The sequence below is a fragment of the Trachurus japonicus genome, chromosome 24 (assembly GCF_045865225.1).
Source record: "Trachurus japonicus isolate A0001 chromosome 24, Traja_1.0".
NCBI lineage: Eukaryota > Metazoa > Chordata > Actinopteri > Carangiformes > Carangidae > Trachurus > Trachurus japonicus.
Genome location: NC_140930.1, coordinates 24,349,201 through 24,374,900, shown reverse-complemented (window position 1 = coordinate 24,374,900; position 25,700 = coordinate 24,349,201). Strand labels below are relative to the sequence as shown.

General features: G+C 42.7%; 3 protein-coding genes across 3 annotated transcripts; 1 reads left to right on the top strand and 2 right to left on the bottom strand.

The window, feature by feature from the left end:
• Window positions 1–2,163: 2,163 nt before the first annotated feature.
• Window positions 2,164–4,991, top strand: ccn2a (cellular communication network factor 2a). Its single transcript, XM_085771602.1, has 5 exons — window positions 2,164–2,439; window positions 2,646–2,862; window positions 2,970–3,221; window positions 3,335–3,546; window positions 3,666–4,991. The coding sequence occupies exons 1-5, from the start codon at window positions 2,377–2,379 to the stop codon at window positions 3,960–3,962; spliced, it is 1,041 nt and encodes a 346-aa protein (XP_085627728.1). The 5' UTR covers window positions 2,164–2,376; the 3' UTR covers window positions 3,963–4,991.
• Window positions 4,992–7,164: 2,173 nt separating this feature from the next.
• LOC146962030 (uncharacterized) lies at window positions 7,165–15,974 on the bottom strand. The gene is made up of 8 exons (XM_085771079.1): window positions 15,705–15,974; window positions 15,377–15,426; window positions 14,449–14,542; window positions 11,865–11,933; window positions 11,676–11,762; window positions 10,250–10,567; window positions 9,066–9,442; window positions 7,165–7,975 (listed from the first exon to the last, which is right to left on the bottom strand). The coding sequence occupies exons 1-8, from the start codon at window positions 15,748–15,750 to the stop codon at window positions 7,892–7,894; spliced, it is 1,125 nt and encodes a 374-aa protein (XP_085627205.1). The 5' UTR covers window positions 15,751–15,974; the 3' UTR covers window positions 7,165–7,891.
• A 1,364-nt stretch (window positions 15,975–17,338) lies between these two features.
• LOC146962029 (phospholipase B1, membrane-associated-like) lies at window positions 17,339–24,737 on the bottom strand. Its single transcript, XM_085771511.1, has 16 exons — window positions 24,510–24,737; window positions 24,185–24,249; window positions 23,568–23,658; window positions 23,403–23,461; window positions 22,956–23,023; window positions 22,763–22,806; window positions 22,528–22,648; window positions 22,222–22,273; window positions 22,042–22,122; window positions 21,895–21,960; window positions 21,713–21,804; window positions 20,840–20,921; window positions 20,580–20,681; window positions 20,273–20,368; window positions 19,995–20,066; window positions 17,339–18,882 (listed from the first exon to the last, which is right to left on the bottom strand). The coding sequence occupies exons 1-16, from the start codon at window positions 24,565–24,567 to the stop codon at window positions 18,748–18,750; spliced, it is 1,284 nt and encodes a 427-aa protein (XP_085627637.1). The 5' UTR covers window positions 24,568–24,737; the 3' UTR covers window positions 17,339–18,747.
• Window positions 24,738–25,700: the final 963 nt, after the last annotated feature.

Below are 25,700 nucleotides of genomic sequence, written 5' to 3'. Positions count from 1 at the left end.
TCTGTAGTAACAGGCCAGTCTGCTGGCTTCTCCTTCACATTCCTTCTGCTCCAGGTTTCTCTGGGAGTTTTTCATTTCCGATTCGCTGGCTGGAGAAGGAGCAGGGCCGCCTTTCATAAGAGTCTGGCCTGGTGTGTGATCCCCCTTTTTCAAAAAAAATACACAAACCTCCGTCTAGCCTCTTTCCTGCAATCCTCTACTCTGGGGTTTGATGTAGTAAAATAAGCCTGGCCAGGGACAGGGCACACCTGGCCTTTCAAGTCGGTCACAGACTAAACCTCATTAGGCAGGTGAGAAGCCAGAGAACATGTAGCCTTTGTTCCCGTAATACCTGCCCACATGCCTATGGGCCGGGCTGCACTTTCACTCTAGTCGACTCAGGATTTTTAATCATCATTTGTCCTCACTAAGACCCAGCGGAGTCAAAACGTCATGTCAAATGTGAAATCAAATCCCCAGCCTTTGTTTTCAGCAGAATCCCTGAAAAAAAGGAATGAATGAAGTAAGGAAAGGCTGCCTAATGCTCAAATCAACAAACATCCATTTGAGATCAGGAAATGCTATTAACTGAGAACATTAGTCTTTATCCTCCAAATACCTGTCCTGCATACCTTGGCAGGGCTGCACATCCAGCTCAGGTAACTCAGGAAACGGACCATCAGGATCATCTTGTAGTTTTCAGAGGCAGGAATGCATTTACTATTAGCCTAGTCATTTGTCAAATCTATTAGGTTGACTATTAACCTGACTGGACTGAGAATCTGAGGAAGGAAATCTGAATGACGAGGGCTTCAGCTGTTTACAGTCTAGCAGCTTGTGTTATTGTCATAACAATTAGGCTGGGACCATGATGGAAAGTAATCAAGTACTGTAAACTGTTAGAGGCCCGAAGATGACCATTTGTCTTATATTTCACCAGTGGCCCAAAAACAGAAAAAAAAGAATATAAATTAGTGCAGCAGAACTTAGTTTTTTTTTTTCTTCTTTTTCTCCCTGATCATAATCATAGTCTTTACAAACCCTCACATTAATCTTGCTACTCTATAACTCAACGCCTTCTTCAACAACCACAGGAATGAACTATATAACTGTCTGACTGTATAGAAAGTTGTTTAAACTCCACCTCAAACTGTATAAATTCTGCTTATGCGTATTAACAATTTAATCATATAATATATATTTATATCACTGAGGGGCCAATTCTGCTGACTGAGCACTTTCATCATTGATGCTCCAAATTATTTACATTTATTATTATTTTATTATTTACATTTATGGTGCATTTTATTTACAATCATCATATGTGCATCCTTTAAAACGATAGTCAGAGGTTTCCTATCTGTGCTCAAAAATCTTCATTCATTCATTCATTCATTCATTCATTCATGCTCATGCATCCATGTGTTTAAATGAGTAATCCGTGAAGCTGCAGCTCAGCCACTGATGTCACTGGACAAAAATGTCCCTGCAGTGTCACAGAGCATCCACACAACAGAAGACAAGAGGACAAAGTCAGACAGCAGTAGCTGGAACAAGCACCTCAATAGAGAACCAGCTCAAGCTAATAACACTGATGAATTTCCTTCCCACAACCGCTTGCTGTTAATTTACTAAAGTACAGGCTGTCTGTGGAGCTTTGAAGCCAAAGCTGAGGAATGCTGTTGTAGGCTTAAAGTCTTAACCATACATTACACATCAATCGCTTTATTAACCAGTTGCATGTTGATGCATCTTTATGAGTTTCTACCTGTTGTTTTTCACTGGTCTTCTTTCATGTAAAGCTCTTTGTGCTTTCATTCTTGAACTGTGCTTAAGTTTTTTTTTTTCTGTTCTTTTTTTAAAATTAATATTTATAGGCACCGGCTGTCTGTTTGTGAAGTCAGTCTTCAGGAATTCCCAGTGTGGGGTCTCAGGTCTCTAACCAGACTTAACCTCCCATTCCAGATGAAAGCTGCTCTGAGAGAGACAGTGTTGTTTGGCCGAGCAGCAGAGCCTTGCCTTCAGACAGCAGGAATGTGGGATGTCTGGAGTGGGGGTCAGGAAGCGAGGAAAGAATGCCAAGTATGTCCATGTTTGTCCAGGGCTGGCTCTCCATTCAGCCCCCAGTGACGTGCTGCGAGGGCCAGCGAGTATAAAGGGAGCTCCCCTCTCCAGTCAGAACTCAGATCAACTCCTCTACCGAAGCTAAACTCTAGCTTTCACCAAGAAAGAAAAGAACGAGAGACTGTGACTGGAGCAGCAGAGAAACGCTACGAGACAAAACGAGATCGACTTGATCAGAAGAAGGTTTCTCAAGCTCAAACTCTAAGACTAAAGGAAGACTTTCTCAACAAGACTTAAGGAAAAACTAGAATCTATTTCTACAAGGAAGAAAAGATGTCTGCTGGAATGAAGAAAATGATTTTGCTGCCTTTCCTGAGCATCATGCTCTCATACATGGTAAGTTGAGAAAAACCACTGAGAATGACTTTATACTGCTGTTATTTGTCGCTGTAGGCTTTGACTAAATAGGCATTTCTTTGAGAATTTACTCCAACGTTAGCTCTAACCCTTAAGAGACAGCCTGTCCTCACTGTGCTGGATGTGTAGCTGTAGCTGTGATGCAACATGTGGAGATGATACTCACCCGATGATATCTACCTCAGGCTGCAGGTCAGGAGTGCAGCGGCCAGTGTTCGTGCCCCTCCGCTCCCCCCCAGTGTGCCCCGGGAGTGAGCCTGGTGCTGGACGGCTGCGGCTGCTGCAGGGTGTGTTCCAAACAGATGGGGGAGCTGTGCACCGAGAAGGACGTCTGTGACCCACACAAAGGCCTCTACTGTGACTTCGGTGCCCCCATCAACAGACGCATAGGAGTCTGCACAGGTGAGCCACTGAGAAAAACACACTGCGAAAAACACACTGCTGCACTTCATAACATGTCCTGAGTATGTGAACCGAGTGATGACCTTTCTCGTTCCCCCCCAACGCAGCTCGAGAGGGAGCCACCTGTGTGTTCGGAGGAATGGTGTACAAGAGCGGAGAGACTTTCCAAAGCAGCTGCAAGTACCAGTGTACCTGTCTGGACGGAGCTGTGGGCTGCGTCCCCCTCTGCTCCATGGACATCCGGCTGCCCAGCCCCGACTGCCCCATGCCCAGACGGGTGAAGGTGCCAGGGAAGTGCTGCGAGGAGTGGGAGTGTGACTCTCCCTACAGACACAGCTTCATGGGCTCCGTTTTGCCTGGTAGGTTCAATAGCTTTTGTGCATCACAAACTGTTTTTGTTGGTTCTTTATTGCTCAAACAGGTTGTCATCAGGATGATCGTTCTAATCCGGTGTTTCCTCTTGTGTTTCCAGCTTACAGAGAGGAGGAGACCTACGGCCCAGACCCCTCCATGATGAGGGAGAACTGCCTGGTTCAGACTACTGAATGGAGCGCCTGCTCCAAGACCTGTGGCCTCGGCATCTCCACCAGGGTCACCAACGACAACCGCGAATGCCGCCTTGAGAAACAGACCAGGCTGTGTATGGTGCGACCCTGTGAGTCACAGCTGGAGCAGAGCATTAGGGTGAGTACTTGTTCAACTGCACTGCTCTCATAACCTCTACAGATAATATACTGTACCAGCTCTTCAACTGCTGAAGAACGTCTGCTGAACTTGTTTTTCTTTCCTTTTCCCTCCTGCAGAAAGGGAAGAAATGCATCCGTACTCCCAGACTCTCCAAGCCCATGAAGTTTGAGATCTCTGGCTGCACCACCACCAAGTCCTACAGGCCCAAGTTCTGTGGCGTCTGCCTGGACGGCCGCTGCTGCACCCCCCACAGGACCACCACCCTGCCCATGGAGTTCAAATGCCCCGACGGACAGGTCATGAAGAAGCACATGATGTTCATCAAGTCCTGCGCCTGCCACCACAACTGCCCGGGGGAGAACGACATCTTCGAGTCCATGTATTACAAGAAGATGATGGGAGACATGGCATGAGCCACTGAAGGACGACCAGAGTTTATGACTTGAAAAAAAAAAAAAAAACAGAACTCCATCTCATTTTGCAGCTCAGTATATATGTTTTTTTTTCATGTTTTATTTTGTCATTTTCTCATTGTAAAAGTAGTCCAGACACTTGTCTAAGTGTCTGTGTGTTTTTATGGCTGTTGCACATCAGCCACATAGACTCAGACAGAGGGTTGCATAGCAGCTCCAAGAGATTCCTGCACTATAACTTCTATGTTTGACAAACCTGCTGTCAGGTTTTTGCCCATTCCCCTTGAAATCTTTTTTTCAAATCCGTCCATTTTTTTTTTTTTTGGGATGCATTTTTATACCTTATCTAAACCTTGACCTCCTCTAAAAACAAATGAGGTGTGTATTACATCCCTCCGTCCCCCCGGGCCCAGACCAGACCTGCAAACTCTAAGCAGCTGTAGAGGGAGCACACAGACCACAGCGGGCCAGTGTTCCCCCTGTCCAAACAGGTCTGAATGTGTCCTTGTGTGTATGTGAGTGTGCGTGTGAGTGTGTGTTTGTTAGTGCAGGCCTGAATGTCAGCCTTGTCTGTATCTACGCTGTTCACTCTAGAGGAAAGGTCAGAGTTTCCACCCAGCATGTGGATGAGAGAGAAAGCAGCGTGCTGAGTTCAGGGTCGGATATGAACAGTGGGCTTCACCACGGCACTGAGGAAAAGAAGAAGACAGACAAGCTGACTTTTACTGATTCAGGTCAGAAGGAAGAAACCAAGTGTCTATAGAAACAAAGAGTCTATTTTGTACAAAAATAGAAGAGAAGACTGGAAGAATTGTAATTTCATTCCTTTTTTATTGTTGATGTGTAAATTATGTATATATTTGTACAGTTTAAGTTAATTTAAAAGCCAAATTTGTTCTGTGCTTCGAAATGTATCGATAGTGTATTTTTTGTCAACAGTATTTTTTACTATTTTATTGAGAAGTGTGACAAAAATGTTACATGTTTTACTTTGTAGCTGGAAATAAAATGTTATATTTTTTATACAAACACATGTTCTGTCTTTGATTCTGATGCAAATATTAACTGATGCAGATTGACTTACTTTAAAAACTGTTCCACACACACTGACCAACAGTTCCACATGTTTTACACTCAACAACATAGTTAGCTGTACAACCTAATCTTTTATATCCAGCATTTCAGTCAGTAATAATTAGCCTAATAATTATTTCTCTACACAAACAACACCTTTTATTCACCATGTCAGGTTTACAGCTGAGGTGAACCACATGAAGAAGACAAATGGTTAGTCACAATAATCAAACTTTTTATTTTTTATCCTGTAATATTCACTGACTCATCCACAACAGAGCATGTTTACGGTTTTAGTCTCACCACAGGAGGAACATATGAATTTCTCATAATTCATGTGATGCTGTCTCATAGAGTACATTCCTTGGTTTTCCTTCTTTTTTTATGATGCTCAAAGGTCAGATGTCCAAGTATATATACCGCAAGCAGCTACAGCTGTTTGCCAAACTACTTTTGCCTCCTATTAATTTGTTCGCTGACTAAGAGTTTTAAATGCACTAGTAGTGCTTTCTGCATCAGGCACGATGGAAAAAAACAAACTCTTATACCAAAGAACAAAAAGTCCTGATGAGGCTGTGGTGGTTTCAAATCTCCCTCTCCAGCTGGACTGACAGGAGAGCAGAGGCTGAGGCGGAGTAATGTCGCCACCTAGTGCCTTTTTACAGTCTGTCCCTGGCAGCATCAGCATCCTCCTCTCACTGGTGTGTAGAGCGGTGTAATAGTCAGCTGAAGCAGAAAGTCAGACTTGGCTGTTATCGATTTTTTTCTTCCTTCTCCTTACCAACCATTTTCATGATGTCATCAGTTTGTTTCTAATGAATGTGTGCCACTAAAACTTTCAAACACCTTTTTTTTTAACAGTGTTAAAACATCATGCAGTTAAAAACTTCATTAGATGTTTTATTTTTATATAACGATGAGCTGAAAACGTGTAGCAATTTAGCTGAATTAAAGAGATTATTTAGAAACAAAATACTGAGTTCCTATGGTGTGGACTAGTGTTTTTGTTCTTTGTTTTTTCTTTTATGGACTGTACTAATTATCTGGAATACATATTTTACTATGACTGTTTTTTATAACCTATTATTATTATTATTATTATTATTATTATTATTATTATTATTATTATTATTATTATTATTATTATTATTATTATTATTATTATCATTATTAATATTACTATTATTTTGATTAGTATTATAGAAGGGGGTAGGACCAGAAAAGTTTTTAACTTCTTTGAACATGACAGGCACCTTCTTTAGAGATGATGATTATTAATATACATTTATTCATTGTTTTTATTTTTGTTATTTCGTTTGTTTTGTTTTTATTATGACATGTTCAATAAAGAATCTAAATCTGAAATCTGAAATATTTCTCACAGTATCTCATAGTCATAGTTCTCATAGTATTTGCATGTTTACAGTTGCCTGAACATTCACAGACTTTAACGGTTTCAGTTTTCAGTGCGTCAGCAGGAGCCATATTGTTCTATTTCTCAGTAGAACTTTTCTGAAATGTTCAGTTTCTCCTCTGCCCACATGGTGTTTGTTTCCTCATTGATTTTATTTTTACCTCTGCTGGAGAGCTCTTAACATATCGCTGTGTGGCAGAGACAGTTAACCCTGCGCAGTCCGACTCAAAGCTTCACTGGCTGTACTGTACTCTAATAATTACAACCACAGAACGACGCTGAGGGTTAAAACGTTGTTGTCTTGGAATTGAGTAACAGCAGAAACAGATTGTGTATCAGGTGATGATTCATGTTCTCAGCTTCTTCGCCCACAGACACAAACAAGTTCCAGCTGAAACTACAGTACAGATGAATGTCTCTGTACAGTGAGAGAGTCAGGCTCACTGTGGACTGTGAGAGTTAAATACAGTATAGTTTTTATAAACATATTATATAGAATTGAATAAACCTTAATTTTGGTAATTTCCTTCCTTCCTTTTTCACCAGTTCTCTGTAATACCAAATGAAATGTGATTTTTTTTTAAATAAATAAACATTTGTACCAGTTAATCAATCTTCTAAGAACCCTTTTTGTTAGTTTATTAGTTTATTACATTAATTGAATCATGAAACTATTTATTGGATTTTAGAGGCATTAAATGAAGTTACCAAACAGAGATTTCCAGATTAAATTTATTTCTTTTCTTACATAAATTCCATACAGTGTCGGATTACAATCCAGCCATTTATCTGCTAAAAATGTTCACTTATTGCCTTGGCTTAAATACAGTCAACTGTATCTATAATCATAAGTAAGCATGTATTCTTCTTCCTTAATAAGTAAGTAAGCATCTCAGAAAGACCTTTGTACATGTGTACATGCCGTTACTGTACAACCTCGCCTTGTTGGTGTGTGTATACCTGGATCTGCCTCAACCTCTCACATGAATCGATGCGCAGTGTTAAAATAATCTGAAAAGCATGAGACACCTTTGCAGACAGAGAGAGATGATTGTCAGAGAAAATGAAGGAAAACAAGTCGTCACCCTTCACTGACAGAGAGATTCTTTCCTTTGGGAGCGTTGCTGAATTTGCTGGATAATATATGCACATGGTTGATTTGGTGCGTGTGTACATGTATGTTTTAGTATGCATGTCTAGTTGCAATGTGCATCTACTACTTGCTAATAATCTATGTGAGGGACAGTGTCACAAGGGAGGCTGCAGCAGTGTGGCACGAGTGGACATCCTCAAGAAAAATAGCAAAAGATAAAAACTTGTCACATATTCACACACTCTATCTGTGGGGACTAGGCAGCTGGGAAAGTGGAGGAGGAGTAGGAGGAGGAGGAGGAAGAGGAGGATGAGCCATGTCAACTTTGTAGCAGTCTCTCTCTCTCTCTCAGCCTCGCCGCAGCTCATGGAGTTTCTGGGCAACATTTTCCAGCTCGGACTCGATGGCTGCCAGGCTTTCAATCTCTGGCTCCTGCAGAGACAATTGGAGGAAAAAGAAAGTTGGAGCACAAACAATCATGTACAATATGTGATATACAGTATGAGGTAGCCTATGTGCATTCACAGCAGCTCGAAAAAGATCAGAACAGAACCAACGTCCATGTGTTTGTATTTGGCTTCAAGGGCTCGTCTCCCAACCTCATTGTTACAACATCAAGGCTTTGATGGTAAGGCAGCAGCTCTGCCAGATTTTATCCTGAGCTTCATTTTACAATACAAAATCCTCACTCTGTTTGGCCTTTAGCTAATAAAACTGTTTTCTCAGCACCATGGTGAGATAAAGTTAGCCTTGTTCTGTAGGAAATAAGGTGATGTATTAAATCATTTTTTAAGGAAATGGCTTCATGTTGCAAAATGTATTATCCTATTAATTTGGCTTTCTTCTAATGAAGTAGATGAGAACCTTCTGACTGGATGGTCAATATGAAGCTACAGTATAGAACCAGCAGACAATTAGTTAATCTTAGCTTAGCTTAGGTTATCTTAGTAGAAACAGCTAGCCAGCTCCTCTATAGCTCACTAACTGACACCTTTGTTAAATGTAAATAAAGTCCTCTAATTGTTTGTAGTTCGGCCTACAGACTGATTGTCTTCAAGCAAGAACAAGCTTTATGGATACTGGTTTGCAATATTTTTGTTAGCTTTGGGTGGAGTCTGGCTGGTTGTGTGTGTGTGTCCCTGTGCGTCCAATTAGTTGCTGGCCACAGGGTTAGAGAACCATAGCCACAACTTCTTATAAGTCTTCTTTTATTTTTTATTTTACCTAGGGCCAAGAACATTGAAATGTGGAGTTTTAAACCCAAAACCAAAACCAAAAGAATGGAACCAATGACAAATCAACCAGTTGCTAGTGCTTACACATCATTAGATGTTATTTGAATCCCCTTTACCTAATCCTTCAATGCACAGACTTGTGATAGGTCTCAATCTTGTCATGTAACTTTTAGAAAGATTAAATCAAACCCCATTTTCCAAACTAACAACCTAAACCTTCAGTCCGTATCATCTGACAGAGCAGAGCCCTGCTCTCTTGTTGGAGGATGAAGGAGACTGAAGCTCACCTCTGCCTTTCTGCTGGCGCTCCCCTCCTCCTCCGACACCCTCCTCTCCTCTGGTGGCCTCCTGGCAATCATCTGCAGCTCCTTCTCCTCTGGGCTCCTCTGAGGGTCTCTCTTCTTCTCATCCTCTGTGACCTCCTTTGAATGATGCGCTCCCTCCTCCTGCTGACTGTCAGCCTCTTTTCCATCTGCTGTTCTCTTCTGTTCCAGGCCTTTACCCCTCTTGGTCCATCGCTTCTGGCTCTCCCTGCCTCCTCTCTTCACCTTCCCCTCCTCAGGACTCCTGTCTCCCTCTTCCTCTTCCTCCTCCTCTCCTACATCAAACTTCTTCTCTTTTGATTTGTTTCTGGGTGCATCTCTCTTTTCATCTGACATGGCACCTGGAAATATTAAGAGTAAAAAAAAAAAAAAAATCATTCTATTTTCTTACCAAAACACTTCCAGCTGACCAGAGACTCTCCCCAGTCAGCAGGAATCCACTTCTTTTAATGAAATGGTTCCTGCCAGCTGGCAGCTCCCCCCACAGTACTGCTCACTGTGCGTTATGGGAATTAACAGCAGGCAGGAGCAGCAGATGACTTGGCTGACTATAGGTGTGTGTATTTTATTGTACTTTGCCATTTTAGCTCAGAAAAAATATCTTCTCTGTTAATCCACTGAAAGGTTTGGAGATAGACGCAGATCAAACCTGTCTATAGTTCTGATGGGAGGACGGTTGTGGAACAGTTTCCAGCTGTAACCAGTGAACAGCGGCTCATTGAGATTCCAGGACACGGAGATATTTAATCACTTGTGTTAGTGTGTTGTCAATATGCCAGCCACTCTGGCGTCCGTCCTGTGTGTGTGTGTGTGTGTGTGTGTGCGGGGGGGCTGAAATTCATCATGTAGATGGAAGCACTTCCATCAATCAGCAGCCCTTTGGAGGCGGGCGGTTCACTTCACTCTGCCTGTCTTAAGATGCATCTCTCTGCCTCTGGTCAACATCATTCAGTCTTTTCATTTGTTTTAATGTCATTTATCCCTAGAGGAAAAATAAATCAGACTTGACTGGACTCTTAAAATATCAGGCTCTAAATCTGAATATGTTTCCCGTTGCCTTTTTAGGTTTGTACCTATTTCCGTATTTATTGGTTTTAAATTCAAAGAAATAGTTCAGTGACAAATAAAAGAGAGAAATATATACTCACCTTTCTTTTCCTTGGTCATGCTTTCCTCCTCTGAATTTTCTTTCTTTTCCACATATTCTTCCTCTTCTTCCTCCTCCTCCCTCTTTTCAGTCTTTCCCTCACTCCACCCGTCCACAGACTCAGAGATGTGTCTTCCTGGACTCTCCTCGTCTTCCCTCTTCACCTCCACCTCTTCACTGATGTCACCGTCCTCCTGAGATCCTCCATCTCTCCGGGTCTCTCCTTTTTCTCCCTCTCCGTCCCCATTTCCTGTCCTCCTTGTCTGCAGGAGGATGGATCTTTCACCGGGGCCTCCTAAAGCCTCCAACATGGATCGATCTAAAAATGGGGAGCAGTAGAAATTTAATTCACTGGAAGAAATTGATTTTCCAACGTTGTTAAAGGAGGGTGCTTCCACCAGAGTACTACAGGTCCTTACAAGGGTCATTCACACTGTGATTTGTGTGTTTTTGTCAGCAGGGGTTGGGTCAGTATGTCAGATTTGAGTTCGTTCATTTGTTAATTTTAATGATTAATCAGTTGATTTACTTTTTAGCATTTCTCAATGCACAAGTTTACCACTGCTATTGTAATTTGAATACAAAGAAGGAATCTGCAGACATTATTGGGGGTTCTGGGAAATTGTTATGGCCTTTCTAATTACATTTGAGCTTTTTTTACTCTTATACTTGCATTTTGTATTTAAAACCCTATTAAATACTTAAAAAAAAAAAAAACTCAAACAAAACCCAGATTAATCAATAACGGTTGATTGAATCCCCCATTTATATTAGTGGGTAAAGGTAGTAACTTAGTTTCACTAACTCTACCATGGTGGAGACAGCTCTAAAACAATTAAGATAAACAGTTGCTAATGCTAACACTGGCTAAATCTGGCTAAATCAAAAATAGCTCCTTTAATAATGTGCCTTTAAAACAACCTGTTGTCAAATGTAATGATGAATTACTTTTATTACACTACCTAATTCATGCTTATGTCTATATATAGCCTTACTAAATACTGTACAATGTCATTGTAATATAAAGACATCTGTACGCCTCAGGGAACATGCAGCAGTTCAGAGCAGAAATGCACCTTGGCTCACAGAACTGTTTTATCATTACTGCTCTTGTTTCTCGTCCACTGTGCTTCACTAACTTCCAGACAGCCAGGTGTGCCGTCAGGTGGACGGAGCTCAGTGTGTACTATGACCTGGTTGTGTCCACGGGAAGCATCAACAGAGTTTACATTCACCTCAGCACTTCTCCTCTTTATGTCAGCTCTGCTTCGCTGACAACAGAAAACTGGGAATAATGAAAGTAATTCATCATCTTGACACTGGGTGCATTTAAAGACGATGATTATGTATTCCTCTAAATGGAACCAGCTGAGATGGCGTGATGATCTGAAATACCGGTGCGGCGCCGCGCGGCTGGCTCTACTCACCAGCCATGTTGTCTGCAGTCTGAGGGGTTTGTGTCAGTGTGTCAGGTGCAGCAGCATCCCTCTGCAGCTCAGCTCTCTCTTGGCCACCTAAGATTAAAGTCTGTTAGTTAAGCCTGCTGCTTGTGCCACCTGTCCTGTCTGACAGGACTGTAGATGTAAACAATCAGCAGCGTGCGATCAGTGACTCACCTTGAAGAGCGATCTCCTGCAGCTCCTTCAGAAAGTTATGATGACGGAGGATCGTAACAAGCCTGTCATCTGCACACACACAAACACAAACATTAAAACACATGCATGCAATCCCTCCCTCAGACAAAACACAGTAAAACAGAATCTGCAGAGAGGGGGTAAAACACAGGTATGTGTCGTTCCCCTTCACTTTTTCACAGGACTCAGCACTTTGCCTCAACGGTTCGTCAGAGTTAATTGCCCTGAAATTTACTGCTTTCAAAGCAAGAGCACAATTAATCACTTGGCCGACGGAGACTCCCTCAGTGAATTACAGCAGCAAAAAGGACTGGACTTTCTGCTGACCCACAAACGGCGCCGTGTGCTGTACGCAGCAAAGAGACAACTGCTGTACTGTTACTGCTCTGATGCCCATCTGTGATCTCTCCCTCCTGTCCTCACATCTCCCCCTCTGTTAACTCCCCCTCCGCGGCATGCATGGTGTACAGTTTCCCTCCCTCTCAGTCACAAATGCTCCTATTGATTTTCTACAACAAGGACGGCATCAAGGTAATACCCTGCTATGTAACTGAATAGTTTTTACTGAGTGCTGGTGACCCCGCTGTATATAACTCTCTGCAGCACACACTGCATCAATCCATTAACCTCATGATATGGCCATCGTGCGCCGGCCGCGCAAAAGGAGAGCGCACACTCTGTCTTTAGAAACACTTAACCTTCCTCTTGTGTTAGGGTCGCCACTGACCTGTTTTTAGGTTTTTAATGCATAAAAGTACCACATAAATTAGTTTATTGCATCAAGGCTTTTTGACCTTGTCAGGAACCATTATTTAAACAAAACAAAAACTTTTTTAAAATGGTTAAAATTATGACCTTTGTGTTGTTAGGGACGTTTACAACCCGGTTATAATGATACAGTAAAACAATAATGAGAGTTACAGCTGAAATCATACAGTAAGTGCAAAACATGGATAAGGAAGCCTGACAACACAACCAAGAGATGAGAAACAAATGGGATGATAAATAATTGTTTTTACTGTGTTATACAGCTGATTTAAGACTCGGGTCAAAACAAACCCTAACACAAGAGATGGTAGCAGAAAACTAATAAGAGGAAGGTTAAATTAGTCAAGTCAAAAAAGGCCCAGGGGCCCACACCAAAAATGTTAAAACCAACCTTTTCATGGATAAGGAAGCCTAACAATGTAACCAAGAGAGGAAATTTTGGATGAAAAAATATGTTTTTAGTGTGTTTTACAGCTGATTTAAGACTCGGGTCAAAACCATAGATAGACTGTATATAAAAGATACAAAACCGACCCTAACACAAGAGATGGTATGCTCATATGTCAGTGCAGGCAGACTGCTGTGAACCAGGAGAGCTCTGTTCGCCTCTCAGGTTTTTATTTCTGCTAACACAAGATGAAGGTTAAGGAGGTTTCTGTCAACAGAGACTCAGCTGTGAGTAAACAAGCTGCCAAACTCTTATTAGAAGGAGCCTGGTGCTGATAATGATGGAGATCATCATAATGAGGATGAATATATACATGGTTGTATGAAGAGAGCACAGCCTCATCAAAATCCTTGCGCAAAGGTTGCAGACTTAACATTTAAAGGAGACATATTCTGCCCCTTTTCCACAAATTAAAATAGTTCCAGGTGTCTTAAAGACATGTCTGTGACATGCGTCGGTGAAAATACCCCAAGGATCAAACATCACAGCTCCTTTCATCCTCTCAAAACAGCCCTGTTCACAACGGCTGGTGTCAGTGCCTGTCCCTATGCAAATGAACCACCGCTTGCCCTGCCCCACCCCTTCTAGGTAGGGGTGGTATTATGCAAATTCTAACCACTGCTGATCACTGCCAGACAACTGAGGGAACAGCTCATAAAATCACATGGATTTCAGAGGAGCCTGCACATTACAGATTTTTTTTGTCAATCCTCACATTTTGGGGGCTGAAAGGCAAGACAAACACCTAAATACATGTTGAAGAGCCACCAAAAAGTGACATTTCCATAATATGTCCCCTTTAAGGATTACATCATTGTTTGACTGAGGCTGACACACACACAAATACAAAATGAACACCTCAAATGGGATGTGCAGAGAAGTGTCACAGCAGAAAATGTCAAACACACTGCTCCTGCTGATGGGATTCACATGCTGCACAGAGGAGCAGAGTCAACGCAGGACCCGTCACATTGTTCTATTTTGAACTGAATACATTTGAAATGCTCACGCCGGGTAATACATTCCTGTATGTGTGTCAGTGAGATATCAGCTGATAAGAGCTGCGGCTCAGATAAGTGACAATGTTGTGGATGAGTCACATGAGTTACGGCTTCAGCATCATCTCCACTTCATGACTGTTTCATAAACACTGAACGTCTCAACAGTCATTAGTCACCGAGTTATTAGCTCAAAGATACTGAGACATTTGGTTTTGTAAGAATTTTCCAGCTCTCCTGTTTCCTTTAACACAAACACACACATCTGCATGTGGCTTTATTGTGTTTTCCTGCTGCACCTGCACAGTGTGTGTGTGTTCAGAGGATGAAGTGAAGGCACTTAGTTGCTCACCTGTCTTCAGTATGACCAGACAGTCCTGACTGATGGGCACAGGGTGGGGCCTTGATAGCACGTCTGCCAACGCCTCCACAATACATTTCATCACCTGTGGACACACACAAACACACACACACACACACACACACAAAAACAGGGTTAAACCCACTGCAGTGCCAGAGACTGATCTCTTCCTGGTTAGAGCATAAATGATGAACGTATCACAGAGTTTAGTTGTTGAGCTTTGGGGAGTCACTGCAGGCTCTGGGACATCTATTCCCTCAGCTTCTCTTTGAACACAGTTCTTGTGTTAACTCAGCCACTAATTGAAAGACATTAATAAAAAAAACTCTTAGATGATACATCAAAAATCATTTCAACTCCCATTGTGCTTTCAGTATCGAGCCAATCCCGCTCCCCTGACCATCTCCACTCATTTTCATTTCCACTGTCTCTGCGTCTGGCTGATCTTTGGATGTCACACAGTCACGTCTCAGTACTCCCCGTCCACATCCCCCCTTCCCCTCCTCACATCTCCAAACCCAGAAAAACGACCCCCTCTCTCTTCCTCCCTCTGAAGATGTGAAATGGATCTAGTGATACCAGATCATGAAGGTCAAGGCTCTCAATTGCTCTCAAAATGGTATGTATTGATTTTTAACAAGGTTAAAGTGAGGTATAGCTCCAGGGGAGATGCTCCTTGAATGGGTTGAAATGCTTGTATCAAGTATTTAGCTTCACCTCCCTGTGTGAGACAGAGCAGCAGAGGGGGGGCTGCTCTCCTGTGGTGAGCCAGTGTTTAGTGTGTCTCATCACTCTGAATGCTCCTCTGGTAAAGATCCAACTACAGCAGGTGACTGTGTGCTGCTATTTCCACCTCACAACTAACAGCATTAGTACAAAGACACATGATGACACTCAAAGGAATAATAAAAGCTGTTACCTTTACGTCTTCATTCTCCAGCTGACCTGAAGTCACTGGCAATGACAGAACTGAAAGAGAAGCAGAACATGCATCAGTCATCTGTCATTAACTGCTCTTTATTTCCTACAGTCCCTGAAGCCCTCATGCTGTCCTCAGTGTCAGTGACTGAGTGAGCATCAGGGACTAAAGGAGCAGGTGGATTCTCTCTCTGTCCTTGGTGCTGAAGTCGGACTCCACATCTCCTGCAGCTTCCTCCCCACACACACACACACACACACACACACACACACACACACACACACACTCCACGGTCACAGCCGTGAACTTCACTAATGGCTTCTCTTACCGCAGCTGGACAGCGCTGTCAGGACCAACAGTCCTCCCCCGATCATGTTTGGAGACGAGGCGCGTTGAAGCTCTCCAGGAATAGGGAAAAATAGCCAAGCTTTATTTCAGAAGGATGGACTGGGTTGTTCTCCTCCGGGCGGATCACGGGCGCATTCTGAACAAAACTCTGCCGCCTTTCGGTATTTCTGGAGAGCCTGATCTCCAGCAGCGTCGGTGGCGCCTCCGTCCTCTCTCCGGTCTCTCCACCGACACCTCGCCGCAACAGCGACGCTTTTATAGGAAGATGTGGGGAGAGGAAGTGACATCATCCTGGAGCAAATGATTACTACTGCACCTGATCATAAAGCTCAGTGGTTGTCAGGCGTGTACAGGTTCAGGGGAGACCACATGGGGAGGGAAGTGCCTGTGCGCCGGAGAGAAAAAGCCCAGTTGAAGCATTTGATTTATGTCATTATTTTATTATAAATGTAAAGAGGTGTTAACCTGAGTTTGGCTGGATCCTGATTCTAAAACTAAAAATCATGAAACTGCAGCAAATGTCTTCACAAACTGAATCCAACACATTTGTGAATAAAAATGCACACATATGATCATTGTGTACAAACCTGTGCAGAACTATAGCTACTGTGCACTTGTCTTTCATATGTGCAGTTTTATGTTAACACATCAGCTGCCATGGGAAATTCATGGATATGGTGTTTATTCTACAACAAAAGCCTTTCATGACATGTAATGTGTCACTCCTTCAATAAAAAAAAATCTAAATCAATGCAAGATCATATCTTGTGTCGTCTCCCCGACTCTGTGTCCCCACAGGACAAAGGAGAATGGGACAAGTTCAGTCACATATGCAGTGAGATAGAAAAGCTGTATTCTTTTCATGCTGACAACAAACAAGAGATTGATCCTGTAGCTGTAATAAATGAAGTAAATGAGAATTTTCAAATTAAGCATTACTCATCACTCATAGTAACGGATCATTTCTTAAAACTCATTATGTCGCATTATTTAACTGTGTGTTTTGGACCCCATGGTCATTAAGTTGTAAAAGTCCCGAAACTAAACAAAATTACACCCATGAGTTTTACAGAACCATTCTTTCTATTCACGAGGATTAGATGTATAATTTATATACAGCAGCTTATGGAAATTCCTAAAACTGTTTACCTCATCAGTGGAGAGCCCCAGATGTGCATGGGCTCATTTTCTCTTTTCATTTGTTACATACACATTCATTAAAAAACACACACACGCACACACCAAACAAAGAGGTTTCCAAGGTGTGGGCTGCCTCCTCCTGCACCCTGCACTGATATCCCAAAGATCTCATTATGTTTTCACAGACACAATAAAGGCCAATTTGCGTCAGAGCTGGATCCATATTTGTCCTGCACAAACCGGCACCGGCTTTGTTTAAACATGAAGAGGGTTTTTTTGTGAATGCAATAATAAGGTCATTATGAAATCCAGCATCTACAGAGGCCGACTGAAACACAGCCACACAGAGACGGTGGAAAATGTGGGGAGGGAAGACATTTTAGATCCTTAAGTGCACAGTTAACTAAAATACCTCCTGGGTGAAGGTAAATGCAAAAAAAAAAATCCTCCTTTTATATCCAAGCTTCTTTAGCCTTAAACTAAATAAACACATTAGAAAGGTACCCTTCCTATTCATAGCTAATGTCCAAAAGGTTTCGCCTGCGTTGATAGATGTTTACCTTGAAACACTCCACTCCATATAATTCAACTCCACCAAGCTGAGTACATACTGCAGAGCTTCCTTTTCCATTGAAGAGCTAAATGAACTTTACTGAGCGGAGCAGGGCAGCCTGAGATGAGCCAAACACATCGTCCACCTGCCTCTGTAGTTGCACTAATTAAACAGAGTCAATACATACTGTACTGTACCGCCTGCTCTGTTTGACCACAGAGCAGATGAATAGGAGAGTCAGCTGTTGTGTGATCGTATATCACAGCTACTTACGTTGAATGGTGAGATTATGTGTGTGTGGATGCAGAACAATGACTCTGCTGCTCTCCATTCACCAGCAAGCATCACCATATACCGTCCACTGTGGTTCTTACTTTGCCTCCTCTTGGCCTCAGTGCGTATAACAACACAGGTATAGGTGTTGGACCAAGGAGTGAAAGTGGGCCAGCAGCAGCCTGAAGAACAGACGGGTGACTAAAGCCGCTCCGCTCTGAAAACTCACAGCTTTTCTAGGAAAGGGGAGGTGATTTATCCTCCATCTTTAAATCATTTCACTGAGCTGTGTGTCTGTCAGTGCAGGCAGACCGCTGTGAACCAGGAGAGCTCTGTTCGCCTCTCAGGTTTTTATTTCTAATTCAACAAAGTGACTGAATATGATGCTCTCTGGTTACATCACATCAACTTTATCTGGAGATCTGGAGGCCTGGAGACACACTGAGACTAACTGAGTCTCTGACTTTGTTTGGTTTTAACAGACATTCACATCACGTCTGAGCAAAGTCTAATCGCTTTAATGTTTTATGTATGAATGTCACATAAACATTTCAAAAAAAGAAAAAAAGAAAAGCTAACTTTCTTAATTTATTTGTTAATTACAACATCTGAGATGTATCAAGTAATAAATACAGTGTGGTTAAAACTGCACTAGGCAAGACCCTCCCTGAAAAAATACACTTACAGTATTTTATTATAATTACAAGTGAGGGAGAAACATGAGGGTTGTTTCATCCCCACAGTGAGTGTGTGGTCAACTGATGGATCATCATGATGGAGTGAAATTTAAAAGCAAAAACGGAAAACTCTCGGCCGTGAGCAGCGACCTGCTCACCAACGACTTAAACCTCTTCAGCACCTCCATCTGCAGCTGCCTCTAAAGAATCAGTCTTTCACTGTCATCATCTGTGGGGTCTTCAGATCTTTAAAAACTGCAGTTAAGTCCTCCATGCTGGTTGTTTAGGGGCCACAGACGTGCTCACAGACTCTCCTCTGCCTCCACAGGAACCAGCGTGGCAGAGACGTGTTTGTAAAAAACAGCTGCTGAGGGCGAGAGCTACAGGAGTCCGACGCGTCCCAGTCCCACGAGCAGAGACAGCAGCAAGATGGCCGCCTGGGATGGAGCTGCAGACTGGAGCCGAGGCTGACCTGATCTGACTGCAACAGGTCGAGTGAAGATGTACGGGTGTTCCTGCAGAGGGGAAAGAAGAGGGATGTTACTATCACTTTGTCTTGTGAATCATTAGGGAATCATACATGTGGTTTTTAACTATACGTCAGCACAACCAGTTTCCAAAGCATCACATAAATGATACATTATAATTTACAATTACCTAGATCAGTGGTTCTCAAACTTTTTTAAATCAAGGACCCCTAAACTGACCCAAATTGGACCATTGCCCCCCATTGCACAAATTTTTTGAAACAAACACCAGAAATACACAAATATTTGTTCTGAGACTGTCAATGTACATTCAAATTATGGACAATGGTGTGAATTATTGGAAACATTAGAGACATTTCTGGGAAAAAATGTAATATTTCTGGAAAAAAGTGGTAAAATTTCAAGAAAAAGTTTGGGGGGTCCCCGGACCCCACTCTCAAAACCACTGACCTAGATCACTTCACATCTATTTATTTATGTTTATTGGGTGAGCAGCTTCTTTTTGGTATTCTCCTCATTATGGCCTCATTATTATAAGAAGATGAAGCTTAAATGTATTAGCGGGTGTGTACTTCTTCCTCGCCTCAGGTCTCGGTGCCCGGCCATGTCTCTTTAGTGACAGCTAGTGTGTGTGTGTGTGAGTGTGTGGGTCTGTGTGTATTTGTGGATCTCTGTGTGTATATACTGTATGTGGGGGTGGGAGGGGTGGAGTTTCTTGGTTGTCTTTGTTGTCTTTAGCCTCTGTGAGGCACTTTGTGTTACTTAACGTACCAAAAGTGCCATATAAATAAAGGTTGATTTGATTTGATTTGACTTGACAACACTTGTCACACAGGTGACAGATGATGAACAAACATGTACACACACAGTGGAAGAACTGAGCCAAACCATAATTAACTAATAATTAAGTCTGCTGTCAAACACTTGACTACAAAAGAGAAAGATTTCAAAACAGTCCCACCTAACAACGGCATTATCATCATCATCATCATCATAGTTATCAGCAATACTACAACTTCCACCAAACCAACAACATCCCTAAGAAAAATGAGCTGCTATCTGTTTCCCTCAAACACAACAGTCCAGACTGAGGATGAGTTGTGTTCAGTTTGACTGCAGGTAAAAGTCACAGGTCTCACCATGGGGGGACAGATGAGACTGATGGGGTCAGAGAAACTGTTCACAATCATCTTTCCTCCCTCAGGCTGAAACTGCAGGAGACAGAGAGAAGAGTAGAAACACAGTCAGCTACACTCACTCATTTTTTAAATACTGCAAATCTACATAATATATTTATTTTTATATATATCCATGTATTTCCTATTATCTATTATAGTCCCTTCTTCACATGATTCATCACTCTGAGTGGCAACAGGCTGACTGACTGGTTTGGGTCAACAGAAGCAGTGTAAGTCACCATGTTGTTCCACAGTCCCTTGGCCAGCTCCTCGTGGCCCTTGATGGTGAAGTGGAAGCAGTCGTGAGTGAAGAAGGTCATGTCGATCTTCCCGTTCTGCTCAGAGAGACAAAAACACACGCAGCTGTAGATCAACTGACATGTTGTGTAGTTGGTGACCCATAGTGCGGCTAAATACGGCCCCCGTCACTCTCAGGATCATAATGATTCAATCATCACTGTGGAACGTCTCACGCTGACTGATATCCTGACAGAGACTCATCTGTTATGTGGATGCTGTCGTGTCCTGAGGCGTGAGACATTTTACCGGGAGGCGTGGGGGGTCGGCGTGTTTGAGAAACGGCTGGAGAACGACGGCGAAGTCTTGTTTGAAGAAGCGGTCGCTGTGCAGCAGCTGCTCCAGTCTTTTCTAGGGGTGAACGTAACATGAAAATCACATTATCTGTAAATTCCTTTGATTCTGTCAATATTGTACATTAACATGTTTGATTGACAGGTGCATATGAGGAAGGTGATAATGATTTCCAATGTGTTTCCCCACTGTGTAGTGAGAGGGGTCAGCTTCACCTGGAACTCCAGATTGACCTCCACCAGCTCCCGTAGTTCAGGAGACTTGGCCACTGGCTCTATGAGGCATGAACAGAAAGACCTACAACAAAGGGATCAAACACATATAATGATAATAATAATAATAATAATAATAATAATAATAATAATAATAATAATAATAATAATAATAATAATAATAATAATAATAATAAAGTTTGTTTTAGCACTTTTCACAGACAAATGTCACAAAGTGCTTTACACAAGAAAAGAGGGTAACACTTTATAACAAAAAAGGTCATGGCTCTGCTCCGCCGTTCTAAAAATAGCTTGCGCCAAAAATTAAAGCAGAAGTAAGCGATCCGGTCATTTTGGCTAACTTCATTAGTTAGCAACCCCCGCCCTTGTCATGGATCTATTGGTCCTCGTCCCTACGTCACCACATTCACGCGCATCCCTTGGCTGCACACACAGCCCTGCATGCTGTTTTCTCTCCTCATTGGATAAAGGTTGTAGGATACAAGGAAAGTTTTCTCCTCGGCTTACAGCAGAGCAGAGTGACTGACAGACCCGTGTTTCAGACCAAACACTCTATATAAGTGATTGCTGTCGGAAGATATAACTATTTAAGACTTATATTAACACAAATATTCTGCTTACTTCTGCTTTAAAGGTAACAAACCTACTGCTATGACTATAGGGATTATGGTGATGGCCGAATTTGCCAAAATGTTGAACTATCCCTTTAACTGATTAAAAGAAAAGAGAAACACGATGAATGTGAAAATGTGTGATACTCTGCATTTCACTGATTAAACACCCAAACGAAGCAACAACGAGCAAAACCTGTTTGTCAGTGGAAGGAAATGTTCAGACTGAGTAAGAGTGTCTCACCGCTGCAGCAGACACCCGGGGGTGGGCTTCTGCACCTCCCTCAGAGTTTGCATGGGCAGGATCTGAACCACATTTACGATCATACGAGGAACCTGAGGCAGGGATGAAAAGGGCACGTTCAACATCACCGAAGCTCAAAGATAGATCCAGAATAGAAATTGCCTCCTATTTCTTCCTTTTACCTCATTCATTAACATTTCCAAGGAGACGGTCATATAGTGAATGAAGTTATCCACTGAGAAAAGAGCCTGGAGAGAAAGGTAGAGATTCTGCAGAGGTTAATTATGTCTATTGAACTAAACTGAGTATTGAGAAGAGAAGGGACTGACCTTATCTTTGCAGTAATCACAGATGTCATTCATGCCCATGAGAATGGTCAAAAGCTTCCAGTCCTGCTCAAAGTTGAGGCCCTGCAACAACAGAGAGGAAGTATGGTCCTAATATACAGTCTACTGTATGAGTCAGTGTTAAAAAGCAGCAGACAGTGGGAAACAAGGCTGTTACTGTACCTCATAACCTCTCAGCGTGTCAATCAAATGTCTCGTCTGGCCGGGGAGATTGCTGGAAGCAAACAGGAACAACATCTTTATGAGCATCACGAAGAGATAAAACAGAGTTAAAAAAGTTACAACTCAAAAATATCATTTCCCAGTGGAAGGAGCCTGAAGCCCAAACAGCAGAAATCAGGATAAACTGTTCTAATATCACTGTGATGTAAGTGGAGTAAGTTTTCCCCTCCGATGATGACGATCCCTCTCCGGTTTCATTCCTTTCTGATCACTGCTGCTGGAAAAAAAACACTGATGAAGCCTCACAAGGTGTTGTGTCCGGTCACAGCCAGGTTGAAGCCCGTTTCACTGATGTGAGCCTGCATCCCGTGGACCGTCTTCCCAGGAGCCGCGCCGATCAGTTTGGGATTGAAGAGCTTGATGATATCTGAGACACACAATCGGGAAATAGATAAGTAAAGAGCGAGTATTGTGTTTTCTCTGTGGCTGACTTGTATGTGAAGAGATGTCTGAGATATCGCTGGGGATTAAAACATCTTACTTGCCAAAGTAATGACGTCCTGATAAGACCCAAAGCCTCCAACACTGAGAGATGAGTAAGTGGAGAAGAAGGAACAAAATCATGTATAAAGTTATTTATGCTCTATTGTGTGAAAGTTTGAGCTGCATATGAATCATATAATGTGGTGTCTACATGTAGGACCTCTGCAGGTTTCACACATGAGCTCTGTCACCTCCACGACACGTGACGATACTCGATGGGAATCCCGAGGACGGTGGTGGCGTTGGCGCCTATGCCCGTCTGCGAAGAGGAAACACACACGACATCACATCTGAGATTGTGTGATTGATCAGGATGTGATGATAAAACACACACAGCCTGGTTGTGAGTGTGTGTGCGGCTGCTGCCATCATACAAAGACCAGTGATTACTAATCTGGCTGCAGCGGCACTGCAACACTGAGTCATCATGATTGTATTTCTTGTTTCTTCTTTTATCCATCCTCCTCCTCCCCCCTTTGCTTACATCTTCACTCCATCCCACCAATTAGCTGTATGTTGCTGTGGTTTGCTCAGCAAGGAGCTATAAACGTATGAATGAATGGTTAAATATATTCTGTTTAACATTTAAACGCTGCACTACAAGTGGAGCTGAGGAAGTTATCAACACATAAACCTACTGTCAGAGAATCCCCCAAGGCGGCGATGACTTTGATATCTGCCGCCTTCACAAACTCCACTGAAGCAAAAAGGGAAAAGATGGAAAAGAAGAAGAGAAGAGTGATCAGTGGAAACTAGTGATGTAGGCTACTGTAGGCTGGTTTAGGGCGATGTGGGTGTCAGACCTGATGAGGGCACAGAGTGAGAGGGACTCATGTCTGGGCACTGGAAGACTGGATGCTTGAAGCTCGCCGGTCGGGTTTTCTCCGGAAACTCCTGAAAAAGGGAACGGGAGAGAAGCAGAGTCCAGAGGATCAGAACCAGCTCCAAACTTTAAACCGGGTCTGACGTCAGCTTAGATAAGATAAGATTAGATAAGAAGACTTTATTGTCCAATGGTTTAAAAACACAGTGGAAATTTGCCTTTAGCATCTTGGTAGTCAGCCAGCAACAACAGCTGGGTACATCCAGCTTTACTACTTCCTGTTGGGATTCTGTTCATGTCTTTAGTCTGTTAGCTGTGCTTGTTCTGCACATACTCAGGATGCCTGCTGGTCCATGTGGTGAGGCCTGTTGTCACCCCACACTGACCCGCCACTTTAAAGTACACTACATAGGTATTTTTCTTCTTTTTCATGGTTTGTCCAGTCAATAAATCTATCAATCAAATAATTCTATCATAAGTTGACCTAGATGTTTCTATGAACAAAAGCCAGACAACAAAGTCAGATATCATTAGAAAATCTGATTGATAAACAGCAGCATTTTCCTGTTGAGCAGTGTGTGTGTGAGTGGACGTTACCTTGTTGAGGGCCTCCTTGCTGTAGTGTCGTATCCCCTCCTCATACTCCCACCACCAGTCGTCGCCTTAGAGAGAAGAATCATTTCCAAAGCCTCCATTTGTTTATCACTTGTTTATGACTCAAACAAGTAAGTTCTCCTTTAACACAACCATTTACAGCACAAAGAAAAGGCTCTGCACGCTGGTCGGAGACATTAGTGCTGAATCTAAATGTTTTTTTGAAAGTAAATCTTCACACAATGTGAGCCACAGTGTGAAAACAGGCCTGTTTCAGAGGCACACTGCCCCACGTGTGCTCTGCCCTCCTGCTTGTTCTAGCACTTACCTTTGACAGAGCAGGACACAAGCACACATGTTGCCACGGCGATCCAAAGCCACTCCATAGTAGTGCGTATGGGCCAGTCAATGGGTCACCCCTACAGACTGCACAATGTGATGCTCAGTTTTTACAGCGCTGTCACGTAGTGTGGCCCGGCCCCTCCCGCTGAGGGACAGGCCGGCGGTCCAATGGCGGCCTCTCTTGACTGTTCAGTCGGTGTCAGCAGCACGACACCTCGACTTCCTGTTGGCTTTTTCAGTCACATCAGGCTACAATCGCTGACTGGATTGATGGCCACAACATCTCCCCATGTTTCCTGTGTTACAAATCTGAAAAAATCTACAAATACACAAGTCCTGCAGTAAATTTAAAATGACAACAAATAAATATCCATATATCATTTATTCATTTCTTTATAAACTTGTATTTGCGATGGTAAAAATGCAGTCCTCTACAACCTTCACCAGTGTTTCACTTTAGATATATTGAGAGTTACGTGGGCACCAATACATGAACGTCAATGTCATTGAAACTGTTTAGAATTACTTTCTGTTCATTTCTTCTTTTCTGACTTCATACGTCATGCAGATGTTTTGGAAGGTAAAATCTCAACAACGAGCACATACTGAGGGACCAAACTAATGGAGTTTTGAGGATGTGGAACATTTTTGAAGTTTCTAATCTGGTTTGGAGAAATACTGTAAGGCCTGAGCATGGCTTCATTTGTTTCCCATTTCAGGCTGAGACTTCTGTCCATCTGAGCCGAGCAGCGTAGGCAGAGCACCAGGCTCCATCTCGGACTTTGGTGAGGGGGTGGAAATTCTCACAACAGCTGAAGTTGGGTAACTGAGAGAAGAAAAAATAAAAGGTTCCTTCCTCTCTGGTGTAGAAACAATCCAACAATCCCCAGTTTGAGGCGCTGCTATCTTTAAGGCTGATCCCATTTCTGCCTCAGCTGACAAAAGGCTTAATAAGCTAAAAAGAAGAAAAGGAGGGACTATTGAGCTACCTTCCAAAAACCAACAAATCAGAGCATGTTGATGGGAGCACCATCAGACCGATGTTCAGCACACTTTCACAAGACTGTTACACAAACGTGTCTCTGACATTTGCTCCTAAGGGGAGGGGGGGTTCAAAGTGTCTGTGCACTTTCCCTTCACCAGGCTTTGAGAGTGAAACATGTCTGTATGAATTTTA

Coding starts and splice junctions, on each gene's coding strand:
- ccn2a (XM_085771602.1), top strand. CDS start 2,377: ATGTCTGCTGGAATGAAGAAAATGATTTTGCTGCCTTTCCTGAGCATC. Junction 2,440..2,645: donor GCATCATGCTCTCATACATG/GTAAGTTGAGAA, acceptor TATCTACCTCAG/GCTGCAGGTCAGGAGTGCAG. Junction 3,222..3,334: donor CATGGGCTCCGTTTTGCCTG/GTAGGTTCAATA, acceptor TTGTGTTTCCAG/CTTACAGAGAGGAGGAGACC.
- LOC146962030 (XM_085771079.1), bottom strand. CDS start 15,750: ATGATCGGGGGAGGACTGTTGGTCCTGACAGCGCTGTCCAGCTGCG. Junction 15,427..15,704: donor GACAGCGCTGTCCAGCTGCG/GTAAGAGAAGCC, acceptor CTTCTCTTTCAG/TTCTGTCATTGCCAGTGACT. Junction 7,976..9,065: donor GCGCCAGCAGAAAGGCAGAG/GTGAGCTTCAGT, acceptor TTGTCTCTGCAG/GAGCCAGAGATTGAAAGCCT.
- LOC146962029 (XM_085771511.1), bottom strand. CDS start 24,567: ATGGAGTGGCTTTGGATCGCCGTGGCAACATGTGTGCTTGTGTCCTGC. Junction 24,250..24,509: donor TGTGTCCTGCTCTGTCAAAG/GTAAGTGCTAGA, acceptor CTTCTCTCTAAG/GCGACGACTGGTGGTGGGAG. Junction 21,805..21,894: donor TGGAAATGTTAATGAATGAG/GTAAAAGGAAGA, acceptor TCCCTGCCTCAG/GTTCCTCGTATGATCGTAAA.